At 36.7% G+C, this 18,765-nt stretch overlaps 1 protein-coding gene across 1 annotated transcript in view; it reads right to left on the bottom strand.

The window, feature by feature from the left end:
• LOC100014454 (ankyrin repeat domain-containing protein 26) overlaps positions 1-18,765 on the bottom strand; it is a 113,978-nt gene that overhangs the window by 90,659 nt on the left and 4,554 nt on the right. Inside the window, exons 2-7 of the mRNA XM_056799585.1 lie at positions 16,298-16,373; positions 10,747-10,861; positions 10,414-10,587; positions 8,639-8,745; positions 5,807-5,950; positions 60-187 (exon numbers count right to left, since the gene is read on the bottom strand). Coding sequence (XP_056655563.1) covers positions 60-187; positions 5,807-5,950; positions 8,639-8,697 — 331 coding nt within the window. The 5' untranslated portion in view covers positions 8,698-8,745; positions 10,414-10,587; positions 10,747-10,861; positions 16,298-16,373. The remainder of the gene's footprint in view (positions 1-59; positions 188-5,806; positions 5,951-8,638; positions 8,746-10,413; positions 10,588-10,746; positions 10,862-16,297; positions 16,374-18,765) is intronic.

Here is an 18,765-nt window from a genome sequence, read left to right as displayed (position 1 = left end):
AAGCATATCATTTTTTAAATGATATTTGTTCAAGTATTTGTTCAAGTTTTCAGTCCTACCTTCTTTGTCCAAGGAAGGTCCACCCAAAGTAAATGAAATATCAGAATTCCCATCTGGACCACTGGTTCTGGCTGAAGGGAGTTGATTAAACTGCCTAGTTTCATGTTGGAGAAATAGTTCCCGATTACTATTTAGGAAATAAAATAGAAAACGTAAGAAGTCTATATCAACCAAGTTAAAAAGTATATGCACCAAGTCATTGTATATCTCAAAACCTTAAATAACCAGACCTGATTATCAAAAAAAAAAAAAATTGTGACTCAGGAGTCAAGATGGCAGCCTAAAAGGAGCAGTTCAGACCTCTGAATACCCTTCCTAACCGATCACAAACTGAATGCTCCTAGGGAACTGAAAATCAAACTTAACAACAAGACAGAGCCAAGGAACCCTCCTGCTGGACTTAATTCAAAAGGTATGCCCCCCCCCCGAAAAGCTGGAATCCAAGAACACTCGGGTTTAAGGGGAAGACAGAAGGAAGGTCCCAGGACCCATCCCCCCTCCCACCCAGAGCACTAAGACTCCAGCAGTAGCGGGAACTTCTAGGCAGGCAAAGGTGCTGGTCTGGAGGGCAGGGCTGTGCCAAGTTCAGAGCATTCAACACAGATGGCAGGGAAGGAGCTAAAGAGGGATCATAGACCTGGCAGAATGGCCAGAGCTGTGGAGATCCTCCATATTTGCTCCAGCCTTCCAGGAGGTTTTGGACTCAGAGCACATCCAGCCCAACTAAGCTGAACTTAATCCCATCAAAAGTCTCCAGAACTCAGGGAAGCCCAGGCTCCACACCCATCCTCATTGACTGCTAGACTTTAAGCCAATCAAAAGCCTCCAGAGGACAGGGAAGCTCAAACCCCCAACAACCCTCCCCCAGAGACTACACTGAGAGATCTTCTGTCAAAGCTCCGGGAGGCTGACAGAAGCCCCCAAAACCAAAAAAATGAGAGGAGCAAGAGCACAGACTAATACGGGGAGTAAAGAAGGGGTGAATATGAGAAAACAGAAAAAGAAAAAAGAAACTACAATAGACAGCTTCTATTCAGCAAATGGAACAGAAGGGGAGAGATCAGCAAATGATAAATCAGAAATCCCAGGGAATTGGATACAGGCTGTGGGAGAACTCAAAACACAATTCAAAACACAATTAAGAGAGGCTGAAGACAATTGGGAAAAGAACTTAAAAATTAAGATAAGTCATCTAGAAACAGAGGCACTTGAACTAAAACAAGAAAATAGTGTCTTGAAAGCCAAAATCAACCAGCTGGAAAGATGTGGCAAAGGAGATGAAAGATGAGGGAAAGAAGAAAGAAGAAAAGGCAGGACCAGGAGTAGAAATCAAAATGCTGAGAAATACACAGCTAGTAATCATAACTCTGAATGTGAATGGAATGAACTCACCCATAATATGCAAGTGAATAGCAGATTGGATTAGAATAGAAAACCCTACCATATGCTTTTTACAAGAAACACACATGAGGAAGATAGATACGCATAGGGTGAAAGTAAGAGGATGGAGCCAAATCTACTGGGCATCAACTGATAAAAAGAAGGCAGGAATCACAATCATGATATCCGACAAAGCCAAAGTAAAAATAAATCTATTTAAAAGAGATAGGGAAGGTAATTACATCCTGATAAAAGGCAGTATAGACAATGAGGAAATATCTGTACTCAACATGTATGCACCAAATGGCATAGCATCCAAATTTCTAAAGGAGAAACTGGTAGAGCTCAAGGATGAAATAGATGGAAAAACTATACTAGTGGGAGACCTGAACCTTCCTCTATCTAAACTAGATGAATCAAACCAAAAAATAAATAAGAGGTAAGAGAAGTGAATGAAATCTTAGGAAAATTAGAGTTAGTAGACATGTGGAGAAAAATAAATAGGGACAAAAAGGAATATACCTTCTTTTCAGCAGCACATGGTACGTTCACAAAAATTGACCATGTATTAGGGTATAAAAACATTGCAAATGAGTGCAAAAGAGCAGAAATAATAAATGCAACCTTCTCAGATCATAATGCAATGAAAATAATAATTAGTAAGGGTATCTCGTAAGGCTATTTGCTGAGAAAAACACAGGAACTCTATGAACACAACTACAAAACACTCTCCACACAATTAAAACTAGATCTAAACAATTGGAAAAGCATTGATTGCTCATGGGTGGGATGAGCTAACATAATAAAAATTACAATCCTACCCAAATTAATTTACTTATTTAGTGCTATACCCATTGAACTACCAAAAAACTTCTTTATGGAATTAGAAAAAACATAACAAAGTTCATTTGGAAGAACAAAAGATCAAGGATATCCAGGAAATCATGAAAAAAAAATGCAAAGGAAGGAGGACTTGCAGTCCCAGATCTCAAACTATTCTATTAAGCAGTGGTTATCAAAACAATTTGGTATTGGCTAAAAGACAGAAAGGAGGATCCGCGGAATAGACTTGGTGTAAATGACTTCAGCAGGACAGTCTATGATGAACCCAAAGATCCCAGTTTTTTGGGAGCAAAACCCACTTTTTGATAAAAAAAAACTGCTGGGAAAATTGGAAGACAGTATGGGAGAGATTAGGTTTGGATCAATATCTCACACCCTATACCAAGATAAACTCAGAATGGGTGAATGAACTGAATATAACGAAGGAAACTATAAGCAAATTAGGAGAACACAGAATAGTATACTTGTCAGATCTTTGGGAAAGGAAAGAGCTAAAAAAGCAAGCTAAGCTAAAAAAAAACACAAAATGTAAAATTAATATTTTTTATTACATCAAATTTAAAAGGTTTTGTACAAACAAAACTAATGCATCCAAAATTAGAAGAGAAGCAACAAATTGGGAAACAATCTTCATAACAAAAACCTCTGACAATGGCCTAATTACTCAAATTTATAAAGAGCTAAACCAGATGTACAAAAAATCAAGCCATTCTCCAACTGATACTGGGCAAGGGACATGAATAGGCAATTTTCAGTTAAAGAAATCAAAACTATTAATAAGCACATGAAAAAGTGCTCTAAATCTCTTATACTCAGAGAAATCCAAATCAAAACAACTCTGAGGTATCACCTCACACCTACCTGATTGGCTAATATGACAGCAATGGAAAGCAAAGAATTCTGGAAGGGATGTGGCAAAGTCGGGGCATTAATGCATTGCTGGTGGAGTTGTGAATTGATCCAACCATTCTGGAAGGTAATTTGGAACCATGCCCAAAGGAGATAAAAGACTGTCTGCCCTTTGATCCAGCCATAGCACTGCTGGGTTTGTACCCCAAAGAGATAATAAGGAAAAAGACATGTACAAAAATATTCATAGCTGCGCTCTTTGTGGTGGCAAAAAATTGGAAAATGAGGGGATGCCCTTCAATTGGGGAATGGCTGAATAAATTGTGGTATATGTTGGTGATGGAATACTATCGTGCTCAAAGGGATAATAAAGTGGAGGAATTCCAAGTGAACTGGAACAACCTCCAGGAATTGATGCAGAGTGAGAGGAGCAGATCCAGGAGAATATTGTACACAGAGACTGACACACTGTGATATAATCGAATGTAATGGACTTCCTCTATTAGTGGCATTGCAATGACCCTGAACAACTCAGAGGAACCTACGAGAAAAAACACTATCCACATCCAGAGGAAACACTGTAGGAGTAAAAACACCAAAGAAAAACAACTGCTTGAATACATAGGTTGAAGGCATATGGTTGGGGATATAGACTCTAAATGAACATCCTAGTGTAAACAACAACATGGAAATGGGTTCTGATCAAGGACACAAGTAATACCCAATGAAATCACGTGTTGGCTGAGGGAAGAGTGGGTGGAGGGAAAGGAGGGAAATAATGTGATTATTGTAACCAAGGAATAATGTTCTAAATTGACTAAATATAAACTTATTCAAATGGGAAAAAAAAGTGTTCTTCTTTTGATAAACTCTGCAGGGCATAACAATCTAGACTTCTTATACTTGTCTTTAGTTACAGTATCATGAGATTGTAGGATTAGAGGTGAAATGGTCTGTATAAGTCAACTAGTCTAATCTCTCTCTCCTCTCCTCTCTCTCATTCTCTATCTGTGTCTCTCTGTCTCTGTCTCTGTCTCTGTCTCTCTGTCTCTCTCTCTCTAATAGTTTAAGTAACTGAGTCCAGTAAAAGCTAAGAGTTGTCCAAGGCCACACATATGGTGAGGGACATGATCTCTCTGAGACTGAGGTTCTCTGACTTAAAATCCAACACTCTTTCTCTAGTACCAAACTACCTCCATATACATTCTAATATTTCCTATTAGTATTTATTATTTTTTAAAGTTACCAATTATTTGATGGCATAGGAGTCAATGTAATTATTCTCCCAAACTAGCCTAACATAATTAAATACAACTTTTGTGTAAAGTATTAGAAAACCTTTAAGAGCTATGAAAATAGCAGCTAGCATTATCATTATTATCTCTAAAAACTATCTCAAATTATTTAAAATTTATTTTATTTTCCTTTCTCTTGCTTATACCCTACTGAACTTGGATACCTAACTTTGTCCTTTTTCCAGTTCCATTAGTCTGCTTGCCATGCTGTTACTGCATTATACAACTAGGAAAGCTCTAATCTGTTCCAAGTGTGTAGAGGAAAAATTATTTTAAATGCAATTATTGGTCACTGCTCTCACCCACAGTCAGAGGAAACCCCTTGTGCTGCCACTCAATCCAGGCACTGAATATTCAGTCATGAATAAAAAGGATTTGGTGTAGAAGGACAAATTGGTTGAGCAGGCTGAGAGATATGATGAGATGGCATCTTGCATACACTTTGTAACTGAGCAAGGAACCTTAATTTTCTAATAAGCAAAGGAATCATCTTTCTGTTGCTTACAAAAATATCTTAAGGGCCTAGAGGTCATTCTGGAAGGGCCATTTCAAGTTTTTAGCAAAAGACAAAAAGTTCTGAGAAAAAACAATAGATGACCATCCCAAGAGTAAATGGAAACACAAAAGAGAGATCTACAATGAATTGCTGGGTCTATCAGGAAAGTTCTTGATTCTTAATGCTTCACAGGCAGAAAGCAGCTTTTTCTATTTGAAAATGAAAGAAGATTACTGCTGTTACTTGTCTGAGCTTGTGTCTGATGATGACAAAAAAGGAATAGTGGATCAATCACAACAAGCATATGAAGAAGCATTTGAAATCAGCAAAAAGGAGATGCAACCAATGCATCCAATAAGATTGGGTCTGTGACAATAGTAGTCTTTTTTAATTTTCAGTTTTCTCTAGAGAAGTGATTTGAAGGAGAAATTGAGAAGTAAATTGTAAAGTTACTTGCTGTTCACGTTTCATTATTTTTGCTATACTCGTTTTATTTATATTTAAATGGTTTAGGCAACCTAAAACAAATATATAAGTAAAAATGCAGTAAATATGAATTGCTTGATATTCAGAAAATCACTGTATCCAGCACAACATTAAAACAAAAAAAAATCAATGTATTTACTATTATTTCAGTTTTTTGCTTTTGTGATTTTTTTGGATACTTGCCTAATATGCATATGCTACAAAAATAATTAACAGGGAAATAACTTGAGGTGATGGCTGACTTTGTTTAGTGTCTTATGACATTTTAGTGAACAAGTCAAACATAATTATTAAGAATGTATGTAATAAATTGATATTAGAATAAAAGTCTTATGAATGGAAAAATAAGTAAATGAAATTACATAAAAATAATTAGGATTATAATGTTAGCACTTACACATCAACAATACTGATATTAGCATAGTTTTTAGCTGTCCATTGAAATTCATCTTCACAAGAGAGGTCAACATTATGTTGAATCATAAGACTGATTATGTTTGTTGGTTTATTACCAAAGGTGAGAGCAATCATGAGAGCTGTTCTGGAATAAAAAAGAAAAAACTTGCATTTAAGAATTTAAACAAGTCACATTAAATCAGATCTTTCTTGATGTTTCAAGAAGAAGATATCTCATTTTCTTTGGGGTCAATATGTATGTAGAGCACAAACATGCAGCTATGGAGACAAATACTCTTATTGATCTTGTGCACCATTAATATTGGTAAATAAAGCCATAAAGAGAGTAGTTTTTTTGTCCTTTTGGGGTTTTTAGCAGGGATTGTTAAATCTGAGGGCTGTATAATAAAGAAGAGAGTATGTCAAAGTCACTGTGTGAGAAAGTTAAGGACTTTCAGTTAGGGACATTGCACAGTTTTTACTTGTTTGCTAGCCTCCAAAGTAAAGTAGATGCTCTTTGAAAATTATTAGATTAGAAATCAATAATCTCAGCAATGCTTTTCACTAAATTCCTATCCCCATGCCTCATCATAATATGGAAGTGACCTTTGGTTGTCAAAGGCAAATCCAGAACAATTATTTTTTTTACATTAACAAACATAAAAGTCTTCAAACATGAATACAGCAACAGATGCTACTATTTAAGGACAAGTTGAAATAAAGATTCATGACCAGAAAGTGAGCACAAGTAAATCTGAGGAGGGCCCACTAACTCCTGAAGACAGTTTCTTAAGATCTGAGATGGTTATGAGTTGCACAGGTAGGAGGAATACTGATACTAACAAAAACACAAATCTTCCAAGGTACCAAATTAATGATATGCTCAATGATTTGTGGGCTTTTCCCCAGGTCACATTATAGCAATATCAGAAAAACCATGTGAAATTTTGCTATCCCTTTACTATTCAGTGATAACTACAAAAACTGGCTAACTCTTCTAAAGGTTGGATTAGTGTAGAAATATCCCCAAGTGGTGAAATCATGAGTATTTTTAAGGTATTTTCAAGTACTGATCAACTTTTTCTAGTATGCAGAAATGTGTTTAAACCTTCTTCTCTTAGAGTCCAATTTAAAAGGCCCCAAAAGGAACCAGGTTAAGTTTACATGAATAGAAAATAGATCACGAGTGACATTGAAACTGATGGAATCATAAACTTCTGGCATTAGTGTTAGACAATATTTTCACATATTGTAAAATGATAAGGGTTTTTTAAAGTTAATAGTCAGAAGTGAAGGCACAAAAGATAGCATAAAAATCTTTTGAAATCTCAGCTCAAGAAAAGGTCAATCTATTATTCTTAAATATTTGTATTTTTATTTCATTAGAAAGTGATCTTTTATACTTTTAGAATCTTTATTTCAAATGCATTTAAAATTATTCTAAATATTTATATAATTGTGCTTAATCAGTCATGAATTTTTCTCTATTGGAATTGGGTGAGTTCAAGCTACTCTTACCCAATCAGAATTTCAGAAGACCTTTGACTCATAGGAAACATCATATATTGAGCTAAATGAATTCCTATGTTTCTCTATTGGGTTTTATGAAAACTGATCAATATATGGCAATTCTATGCCATTTCATTTCTTTTCATTGTCACTCTTCCAAATCCAAAGACAAATGCTCTCAAGCTTCTGGTCAAATAATCTACATGTTCATTTTCTCAGTTGCTTTTAAGTTTTGTAATGCAATACTACTCTTAATCTTCCTTTTCCTCTTCAATATTTTGCAAGTTGTATTCTAAACTTGAGATAATCCTAACTATAATAGCTGTTTAGCATAGAGATCATGTTTTCCAACTAATGCAATTTTGAGGCACTTTAAGCCTTCTCAATGACAATTGTTTTATATTAATTAAACTTCTGAAAAAATAATATAAATACATATATCCACTGTCCCGTATAGTGCTTGGCATTTATTTGTAATTACTAGGATAATAGATATGTTCATTTCCCCTCTGGGAAGTAGATAGCTTGTTTAATCACAGCAGGCTACAGTTGCTATAAGCAAAGTCTGCTTTTATCCTTTCTTGTCATTTGGTATTAATTTTGACCTTTACTCTGGCCAGTCCACTAATTCTAAAGTTACTTTAACAATAGTAACCAGTCATTTTTGTCTGTTAAGAAAAAGTCCGTTTTGTGGTTTATTTTGGGTGTGGGTTTTTGGTGATATCAAACAAGGTGTCTTCAAAGTAAATGTTAAGATCACATAAGATTCTATGACACATGCCAAACAAAGATATAGCTGTGTTCAATGAGAAAGCATCAACATTAAGCTAGTGAGGCATATGGTCACCTACATCATTTGTGAATGCTGTATAGGATGTCCTAAAGAGATCCAAATAGAATAGAGATTGTACATGATGAAAAAGATTTCCAAATGACCCTAGTTTTTCCAAATGACCCTAGTTTTTTAGAGGACATATGCATCAAGCCCTGGAACATGAAAAAGGCTCCTCTGAAACCCAAAAGAGGAAACTCAAAAGATGAAAAGTATATATTTTCCAGATTTGATGCAGTTCGATGTGTAACACCATCTATTTAATACATTTATATCTTTGTAGATGTTTTTAAGTATAGACATACACATACACTTTCTAAGTTGTAGTCAAAAATAAGATTTTCCTTTCATAGGTGATATCATTTATTGTAATTTTTCACCCATTCACAATAATTTAATTATTCTTGTTCTGAGAGTGTTCTGTAATTTAAGTTTTCTTATTCCTCTAGAAATTTTTTTCTATTTCTTAATCTCAATCTTTGATTACTGTACCTTTTGGAATTATCACAGGCATTCACATTTGCTCCATTCTTTAAGAAAAACTCCACCATTTTTTCATTCTCTGTTCTGACTGCAAGCAAAAAAGGAGTATAGCCGTCCTGAAAAATCATATTAAAGATGCTGTTACAGTATGCAAGGATTCTCTATAGACTTCAATTCACCTTAAGACATTTTATGAATATCTTGTGATCTTGCTAAAGTCATCTTATGGAAGTAGGGTATAAATGGAACTTTGGAGGGAGCAGCCCTGAGCATCAATACTGCCTCTGTGTTAGTTACTTCTTGTGTGATTGGAAGCAAATTATTTCATTTCTCTGGATCTTGGTTTCCTCATAAGTGAAATGAGGTAATGAGATTAGATAGTCTCTGGGATTCCATCTAATACCTGTTATCAGGAGACAGAAACCTAGAATATGGTAGAGATCATTTCATATCATTTCATGGTTGTCTTCCTTTATTGCTATCCTTATTTCATAATCAATTATTGCCTGCATACAACTAACCCTGTTCCCTCAGAACTCTGTTAAGCTAAAGCTGCACCCTAATTGATTTTGAAGTTGACCAGTTCTCTTCACCCATTCCCTTTGAGTGTGGTCAACCTGAAAACTAAAGAAAGCCTGGCCTCAAGGTGGTTAAGCCTAGAAGAAAGTCATTCTCCTGGCATTTTTCATCTCTTCCCAACTACCCTAATGTGCACAATTTTATGTTTTCTCTCTCAAGTGTCAGTGACTCAGAGTTAAGCCACTTCCTAAAAACCAGGATTTCTTCAGTAATTCTAGGAAAGGAAATGATGTAGTCTTTAAGACAAAGGAGAAAAAACCATATACACTTATGAACTTATTCTTGTGAAAATTCTGTCTCTATAGATTTATACTTAGTATAACAAATTTTAATAGATTTTGAAAAAAATCACTGTATTTCTAAATGACTAATTAACATTCTGTTATCCCAAGTAGAAGCCTACCTATTGAAAAGCATTGTAGGTATATACTGAATGGAACGACTGAATTCTGCAGAGCAGATCTAATATATCAGGGAAAGAAAATTCTAGAGATGATGGAGTACAAAGCAAGCTAGCCTCAAAGTCACTAAGGTCTACTTTGAAGGTCTGCCCCTGACACCCATACACTACTGGCAGGGTGAATCTGAGAAGTCCTTTAAAATTTAAGGGCTCCTGAATACTCTTTATGGCAGGGTTTCTTAACGTTTTTGTGTGTCATGGCCTTCTTTTCAGAAAAATGTTTTTAAGGAAACCAATTGTTTGGAAAATAGATATAAAGTAATTTTTTTTAAGTTAATGCATAAGGGTAGTAAGGATGCTCAGTAGATAGGAAGGCAGGTATAAAGATAGGAGATCCTTGGTTCAAATCTGGTCTCAAATACTTCAGAGATGTTTGACCCTAAAAAAGTAACAACCTCAACTGCCTATCCCTTACTGCTCTTCTGCCTTGGAACCAATACTTAGTATCAATTCTAAGACAGAAGATAAGGGTTAATAAAGTTAATCAATCCAGGTTAACAATCTATGCTCTGGTTAAATTGCCAAGTCACTGGAGTTCCCATCACAATGGAAATAGCAGCTCTTTTTCCCACCAAAAAAAATTAGAAAATTCCAAAGGTCAATCAGCTTTGAGTACAGAATTATTTTAAGTTTTTATCAAATAAATGTTCCCAAGTATATACAAATTATAAAGTATGTGACCCAAACACTACTTGATTATACATCTTGGCTTATAAAATGTCTTATTCAAAAGGTGGGCCTCTACCTGGTTTTTAGCTTCAATATCAGCTTTGTGTTCAAGCAGCTTTGCTGCTATGGTTGTGTTGTGACTGAGGGCAGAGTAGTGAAGGGCAGTGTCACCTGCGATATCCACAACATTGGGGTCTGCACCATGGCTGAGCAGGATACCTACACACTCCTCCCTCTGACACTGTACAGCCTGCCAGTAGAAGACAGAGACATAAGAAATAAAGTCACATCAAATTGAGGATACTAAACATCACTGCTGGTATTTAATATATTAGTAAAGCATACTTTCTTCATCCAAGGGAGAGATCAAAATGCATTGCCCTGAGCAGCACAGGTAACTCGTACAAACCTTAATTAAGGGAGTTCGATTGTCACTATCGAACACATTTAGGTTGCAATTTCTCTCCACTAGGACAGACACAACATCTGGATATCCACTGGCACAGGCCAGGTGCAGAGGAGTCCTACGGAGAAGAAGGAAAAATGTAATTGTTCATTAGTAGTGTGAAACAATCCAAACTGTACAACTGCTTGCTAGTCATTTCTAACATAAATGCATTAGGATTCTTATGCCCAGACTATAAATCACTGCCAAAATAACTATGTGGCCACTACTGTTACCTCAAGAAATATGAAATGTACTTTAACTCTTATTTCTCCATATGATGGAAGAAATAGCTGGGGGAAAAGCAGAGAGAGAAGAAGCTTTTGCTGCCTATTGGCATAGGAAGTATAAGAACCAACTTAATTGAGTAGCTTTTCATCATTAATAAGAACTCCTCCATAATAGTTGGATGAGCTGTAACTGTGTGACTTAAATAAGCTAGAATAGGAATGGGAAGAGTATTTAGAGGCTCTGCAGTGAGGAAGGGACTTGCAGGTGTCCCCTTTTCCTCCTGGTCAGACTCTCTAGAGGATGTGACAAGAGGAATCTGGGTCCCTCCTGCAATGTCTCCCCTAAGTGAGATGAGAAAGGAGGATGGGGGAGATATCAGCTCAGAGTCCCTCTTACTGAAGTGTATTAAGGGCTGCAGCAAGATGTTCCCCAACTCACTTCAGGAGCATGTTCTGAATGTTTGGCCCTGTTAATTCACTGTGAAACAATTGCCCAAAGCCTATAAAAACCTAGTGTCATTCCCCAAGAATTGGCACCTATCACCGCTGACTGTGGAACACGTACAATTCTGATTCCTGGGAAAGTCAGCTGGAGACGGAAGGAATTTTTAACATCTGAGTATCTATAATTATGAAATTGCTAAAGCAAGAAATGAAGTTATGAGAAATTAAAGAAATCAAACAAAAAGGAAGCAAAGTGACATTGAATGTCCATATGAGGGGAAAAGGAGCTGAAAGAGAAAGATGTTGGATCAGTCATCATTGTGCTTGATGGCATCTTGGAGAACAGGGAAAAGAATTTGGTTGCTGAGCATTTGGAAAGACAATGTAACGATAAAGGTAGAGGGGAGGGGGGAAAGGCTGTGACAGTTTTCATTCTGATTTCATAGGGAGTTAATGTTTGCAAATTCAATGTTCTTCATTTTGGAACTGTCTCTAACTACATATTCAACATAGTAAATCTTAAAACTATGTAGTGGATCAATTACCTAGCTGACATGCTATTCAGGCTCAATTGGCAAGGGTTCCCTTCTTTAGTCATAACACATTTAAAAGTATCTCAGTGTTGAAAAGGGACTAGTTAGCATTTTTAATTGTCAAGCTAATTGAATAAAGGATTTTTGTTTTTCTTTAGTTTTTATAACATTTATATTTTAAACCAAGGCTTACCTACACTCATTTCTATGGTCATTCCCATGTTAAAATTATTTTAATAATCATAACAAAACTATAAGGCTCAAGACCTAAAAAAATAATTCCCAGGGAAAAAGCTAATAATGTTCAAATCACAATATATCCCTCAAAAGAAGGAGGTCAATGAAGATAGTCAACCATGAAAGCCTTTTCGTTTCAGGCATTTTAGTAAGCCAATCAGTACCTCAGCTACTAAGCTGATGGGGCTATTCTCACTTAGATACTCCTACTTCTGGCTCTGTAAATATAAAGTAGGGGATGCTGATATGGTCCCATGTGTCCACAAAATAATATGTCAATGCCTATATTTCTTGGCTTTTAGGACAAGTAAAAATACTCAGAAAAGCCCCAAACAATCTATCTCTTCTAAAATTAAAAAACTAAAGAATCATTGATAATGGAAATGAAATGACTATCACTTCTAATTTTCAATGTTAATTAATGATTAACATTGGAAATAAAATGGGAAAAAATACTGGCCAGGTTTACAGCAGGACAAGTTTCCATTATTTCTAAGAAAACATATATTTGTAGAAATTCACCTATGAAGAAAGCATACAAAATTTAATTTGGATGAATGAACAATGCATTTGACCCATCACATTTCCAGGCAGGATTCCATAGGTTTTCAATATTTAATATATAAAGCAAAGCATACATAGTTCTTTAAAAAATACTTTTGGAACTTCTCTATGAATAATTTCTGCGAGCCATGGTTAAATGTTCTAGTGTACCTAAAGTTTAATAAACTCCAGAGAGGTAGCACAGTATGGTGCATAGTAAATTCACTTTGAAGTTAAAATCTAACAAACACATTTAATTGGATATTAATTGAATTATGTAATAGGCACACTGAGAATAATGAAGCTGCTTGTTTAAACTACACATGTAAAACCAGTCTTTATATATTATTCATATTCCATAGTCATTTTTTCACCTATGACTTTTGGTAATTAAATCCTAAATCTTCACTTTAAATTGAAAGTACTGATGACCTGTTTTCAGGAACTTGGGGTTTGATTGTGACATGGGAGTTCTTATTAGAATTACTTGAAGAAAACTAAATAGATGGTACTTTTTGGTAGGGCTGTAGATGTAAAAGACTTTGAGCAATTTGTAGAATGAGTTGCATTTCTATGCTTGCTAAAGACTCCTTCTGATCTAACCAGGTACAGCAGATTGACCTATTATTTCCAGTAGTTTACTCTGAGAATGCAAGCATAAAGAAGACATTGGTTTCTTGCTCCTACTAGCACAAAACTTTCCCATCTCCTAACTCTAGGTATTTTCACCAGATGACCCCCATGCATGGAATTTCCCCCTCCCTCATCTCTATCTCTTGCCCTACCTAGATTACTCAAGTGCAGTTTAACTTCCCATTTTCTACAAGAAGCCTTTCTCAGTCCCCTTTCATGATGTCTTTCCAGTTTATCTTCTATGTAGTATCTAGTTTGTATTTAGGCATTTCCATGTTCTTTCCCCCTTTAGAATGTGAGCACCTTGAGAACACGGATTGTCTTGTTTTCCTTTGCTCTGAGCACAGGCATTTGTACATAGGAGGTCCTTAAGGAACATTTGTTGACTGACTGTTCCTCACACACACCACTCTATCTCCTGACACTAGGATCTTCTCTGGTTGTGTCCATGCCTTGAATGCTGTCCTTCCTCACCTCCACCTCCTAGTTTCTCTGGCTTCCTTTAATTCTCAGGAAAAGTCTCACCTTCTACAAGAAGCCTTTCTCCATCAAAATTAAATCTCCATGCCTTCCCACTGAGGCCCTTCAGTTTCCTTTGTATGTATCTTGTTTACACATACTTGTTTTCACTCATGTTGTCTCACAATCTTTCTTCCTCAAAGCAGCATACAAACTTCTTCCACATGTATAAATTCTCCCTCAAACACCTTCACTTCACACTCCCTCAGCTGATGGAATTCACATGATCTCCTTCTTCATTCTCCCCTCAAGCCACATCCAAAGATGGGTTATACCCTTGATCTCCCACACATTCACCACTTCCATGCTTATAAACTTTAAATTTCCCTTATCTGATCACAGTCCATTGTCATTCCAAGTCTTCCTCTGCCTAGGAAACTTACCCTGTTTCTCATCTACCCCCATGACCTCTAAGCCCAGGAACTCCTGTAAGAACTCCTGTTCTGACTACACTCTCTTTCTTTCTCCATCCTGACTTCTTGGTGAATCATTCAACATGTTTGTTCAACTCTTCAAGGTCTTCTTTCTCTTGAATCCTTTGTCCCCTCTTCATATTGCCAGTTGTGTCCTGCCAGCCTCATCCTTGGATTACCTCCATCATCTGCTATTGGTCCTTATACACAAACTGGTAAATGAAAGTGGATGAAAATCAAGCAACTGTGCTTACTTAGGGTTCACTAAAAATTTATGCTACCTAACCTCAACTGGGTTCTCACTACTAAAAGGCAATCTTTTTATATCTTTCTAATTAATTCACTGTTACTTAGCACCGTAGCTCTTCCAAACATTTTCATTCAAATATCTTCACTTCAGCTATCCATTCCCACTCTCATCCCACATTTCTCCTGCCCTTTATGCCATGAGGCCATTAGACAATATACATGCCTCTCTTGTCATTTTCTTCTCAAGCTCTCCAAAGTTACTAATGATCTCTGAATTGACAAATAATACTTTTTCTCAATCCTCATATGACTAGACCTTTCTGAAGCCTTTGACATTGTTCCTCTCTTCTTGGTACTCCCTTCTCCGTAGGTTTTGTGACACTACAAACTCCTGGTTCATATCGCCGGCATCTGAACCTCTCCTCAGGCTCCGTCGCTGATTAATTCCCCCATTCACTCACTTCCTAGGGTGAAGGGATCGTCCTCCCTTCCTCCATTTCCTCTTTCTGTGGCGGTTATTCAGATGCCTAGCATATAGAGAAGGTGCTTAATAAAAGTAGTAATTCATTCCCTGCCCGGACAGTGTTACATTTCATAAATGGGGCAGGATATAGCGGTCTTTGCTTCCATGTTACTGAGGAGAAAGAATTAGTGGGACCCTGGAAGGAAGACATTTTCCATTCGTTCAGAATGGACAAGCAGGACGGGGAGCAGACACCAACTTTAGTCACTTGGTATCCAATCTCTGGGAGGCAAAGCCTGACCCTGAGGCCAACCTGAGGCTCTGCGCTGTCCCAGGTACTCAAAGAATAGCGTTCCTGGGATTGGGGCCCACCAGGGACTCAGAGGGATGGAGGAGGGGCGTCGGCTTAGGTACCTCTAGGGGGCCCTCCCCCACCCCCTTCTCTTACCGATTCAATTTATCTGTTTCATTCACCCTCTGTTTTTTAAGGAGAAGCAGCCACTGAACCTTTGCGACATCTCCCTTAGACGCTGCTAAGTGAAGCTTCCCTACATCTTTCTTCCGAATGATATAACCACCAGAGGCAGATGCTCTATTCAACCCGCTATCCCTCCGCGGGGTGGTGGGGACACAAGCCTGAGGTTGGGTTTTTTGTTTCCCCAAATTAAATAAGTTTTTGAACATCTCTTCCAGAATCTCGCCTCTGCTCTGGAGGCCAAACGCTTAGGCCACGGTGACCCAGCAATGAAAACCATTTCAACATTCGAAACAATCGCAGCCCTGGCAACGCAGCCCTGGCAACGCAGGCAACAGGATTGAACTACGCGTGCGTTTATGGTTCACAGTTCCTGGGGTCCATGATAAAGTCAAACCGAAGTGCCCACTGGGTTCCTAACGCCCAGGCTGCTGAGGCCCGGAAATAGGACTGGTAGAAGCGGGCGGGGCCGGGCCAGTGACTTGCTCAATTGTTTACTTTTGTGATGATCTGCAGAGAACTTCTCCCAGCTTCAGTTTTTTTCTTCTGTATAATGAGCACGTTGAATAATAAATCTCTTCCAGCCCTTCATTATCCCGAGAGGCCAAAGGCCCTGAAAACAAGTACCCTGGGGGACGAGACAGACAGACAGACAGACAGACAGACAGACAGACAGACACAGAGAGACAGAGACAGAGAGAGACAGACAGAGAGACAGAGAGACAGACAGAGAGAAACAAGCTAAATCGATAAGCACACAGGCACCTGCTACATACCCGGAATTCTGCTTGATGGAAGTGTCCCTTCCTCCAAAGATGGTAGTGCATCCTCTCTGAGAAACAGTTCCCACACCTATACGGATATACAGACTATATAGAAAATGAGGACACGGTAGTTCTGAGGAAATTTCATGTAAGGCAGCGATTGGGTTGAGTGGGAGGAAAAAGATAAGAAATGCCTGTAAGAAGGGAATGTGCTCCAGGAAAGGTGGATAGAGAGAATAAAGAGGCAGGGGACCCGTTTATTGGATTTTCAGATGATGGAGAAGTTAGTAAGCATGACAATCAGAATCTAGAGGATGCTGACAGGCTAGACAAAATGCAACCTTGGCAAACCGAAAGTCCTGCATTTTAGTTCAAAAGTTCAATCCCACAAGTAAATAACAGGAGATATTACTAGATAGAAGATATTGTGAAAAATACCAGGACTTTTTAATAGAGCCAAAGTTTAATGTAAGTCAATATTTTCAGAGCAAACAAAAAAAGTAATATGATCTCTGACTGCACTAATAGAAGTATCATGGCCACAAGGGAAATGATATATAGAAAAAATAGATACATGTATATAAACTGCTTATGTACAACTACAAATAGAAAGCATATGCTCATATATAACCACACATATAACATATGAAAATAGTATAAACATAAAATTAACTAAATATAGAACTAGTTATAGGATTATATAATTATATATAAGCCATACTTGCATGTAAATAATGATAGTTTTTATGTATATGTAGTTATATATGTAACTATATAATGACAAATATAGTCATATAAACTTTATGATACACATGCTATACACATATATAACTCATTTTATACATATAATTATATATACCTAAATACTGTTATACATGGAACTACATAGGAAACATACATATGGTCTGATTAATAAAAGTCATATATATGTATATCACTTTCCTTCTCATGGCTAGGATACTTCTATTACTGAAATTGGAGATCATATCTTGTTTCTCTATATAAGCACATCCATGTATACACACAAATATGATAAACGGCATTTAAAATGATATAACTATGTACATATAGTAAATCATATAATTTTATGTAACATTTTATTTATATATGAATATCAATTCCTTAGCTGCTTTTTTGGCAGCAATTTTTTTTATTCCAAATTTTACAAACCAAACCAAACAAGCATTTCCATATAAAAAGAAAAAGATACAGAAATAAAACTACAAATCTCTTATGTGCTTAGCTTACTTCTCTTCATGTCTACATAATAAATCTCATCTACAAATGTCCCAACCCCTTCCTACTGTTGCCATATCATAGAAGAAATCTTAAGGGAGTAATTTGTGGACATTTAAGTCTTTCCTGTTCCAATTTATGTTTCTTTTGTAGAGGTAGCATTCAATTTCTTCTCCAGCATTAATTCTGTGGTGGTGTTTAATGTTCTCATTCTACTCACTTCACTATTCATTATCTCTTGTGTAGTTCTTTCCAAGTTTTTTTAAACAGTCTGCTCATCATTTCTATCACATACTCCAGTTAGTTTAGCCATTCACCATTTTCTGGGCTTCCCCTCAATTTCCAATTCTTTAGCACCACAAAGAGAGATGCTATAAATATTTTTGAACATCTATATTCTTTTTCTCCTTCCCTGATCTCCTTGGGGAACAGATACAGCTATGGTATTGCTAGATCTAAGGGTATGTACACATATATAGGTATATGTTTCTATGCATTGTCCTAATACTGATAAAGTTCTCAAGTACATTCAGTACCTTAAATATCCTAAGTACCCTAGACATCTTAAGTGCTCCCCATATCAGAGATATCTTAAGCATCTTAGTTATCATCTGTTTGCTAATAATGTAATCGGTTTAACTCCATTGTTTCCCTTGTTTACTCTGTATGTTCAGTACTTTGGACATCTCTTATATGACATAAATCATCATTATCCTAGTTGCCACTTTTTCCATGTAAGAATATGATTAGTTTAACCACAGTGATTCACTTGAAGTTTTTCTGTTAACCATTTAATGCTTCTTTTGATAGTCAAATCAGATCATCAACTTTTCTTTTTTGGCTCTGGTTGCTTAATTCCTTTATTTCATGAAATGTTCATTTCTTCCATTGGAGGATTATGATCAGTTTGGGGGCAGTATGTAGGCCTAGATCCTATACCATGCCTTCTGATCCTTTCATGTTGAAGCTTCTAGGTCCTGCTCAATCCTCATTGTGGTTCCAAAATATTTAAATTGGTGTTGATGGTTTTTTTTTTTTGGCTGTTTATAGTATTTTCTTCTTGGTTGGGAGTTATGGAATTTGACTGTTACAGTCCAGGAATTTTTAAATTTTGGATATCTCTCCTCATACCCCAGGGAGATGAGTCCTACTTTCTATTTCTAGTTTTGTTTTGTTTTTAGTTTCGTGCCCAATTCATCAGTCTTCATTCTCTCTATTTTATTGATATAAGCATTAAGGATATA

Source organism: Monodelphis domestica, chromosome 5, assembly GCF_027887165.1.
Source record: "Monodelphis domestica isolate mMonDom1 chromosome 5, mMonDom1.pri, whole genome shotgun sequence".
In the NCBI taxonomy this organism is placed as follows: Eukaryota; Metazoa; Chordata; class Mammalia; order Didelphimorphia; family Didelphidae; genus Monodelphis; species Monodelphis domestica.
The sequence above is the reverse complement of the archived record's forward strand: the minus strand, read 5'-3'. Positions and strand labels throughout refer to the sequence as shown.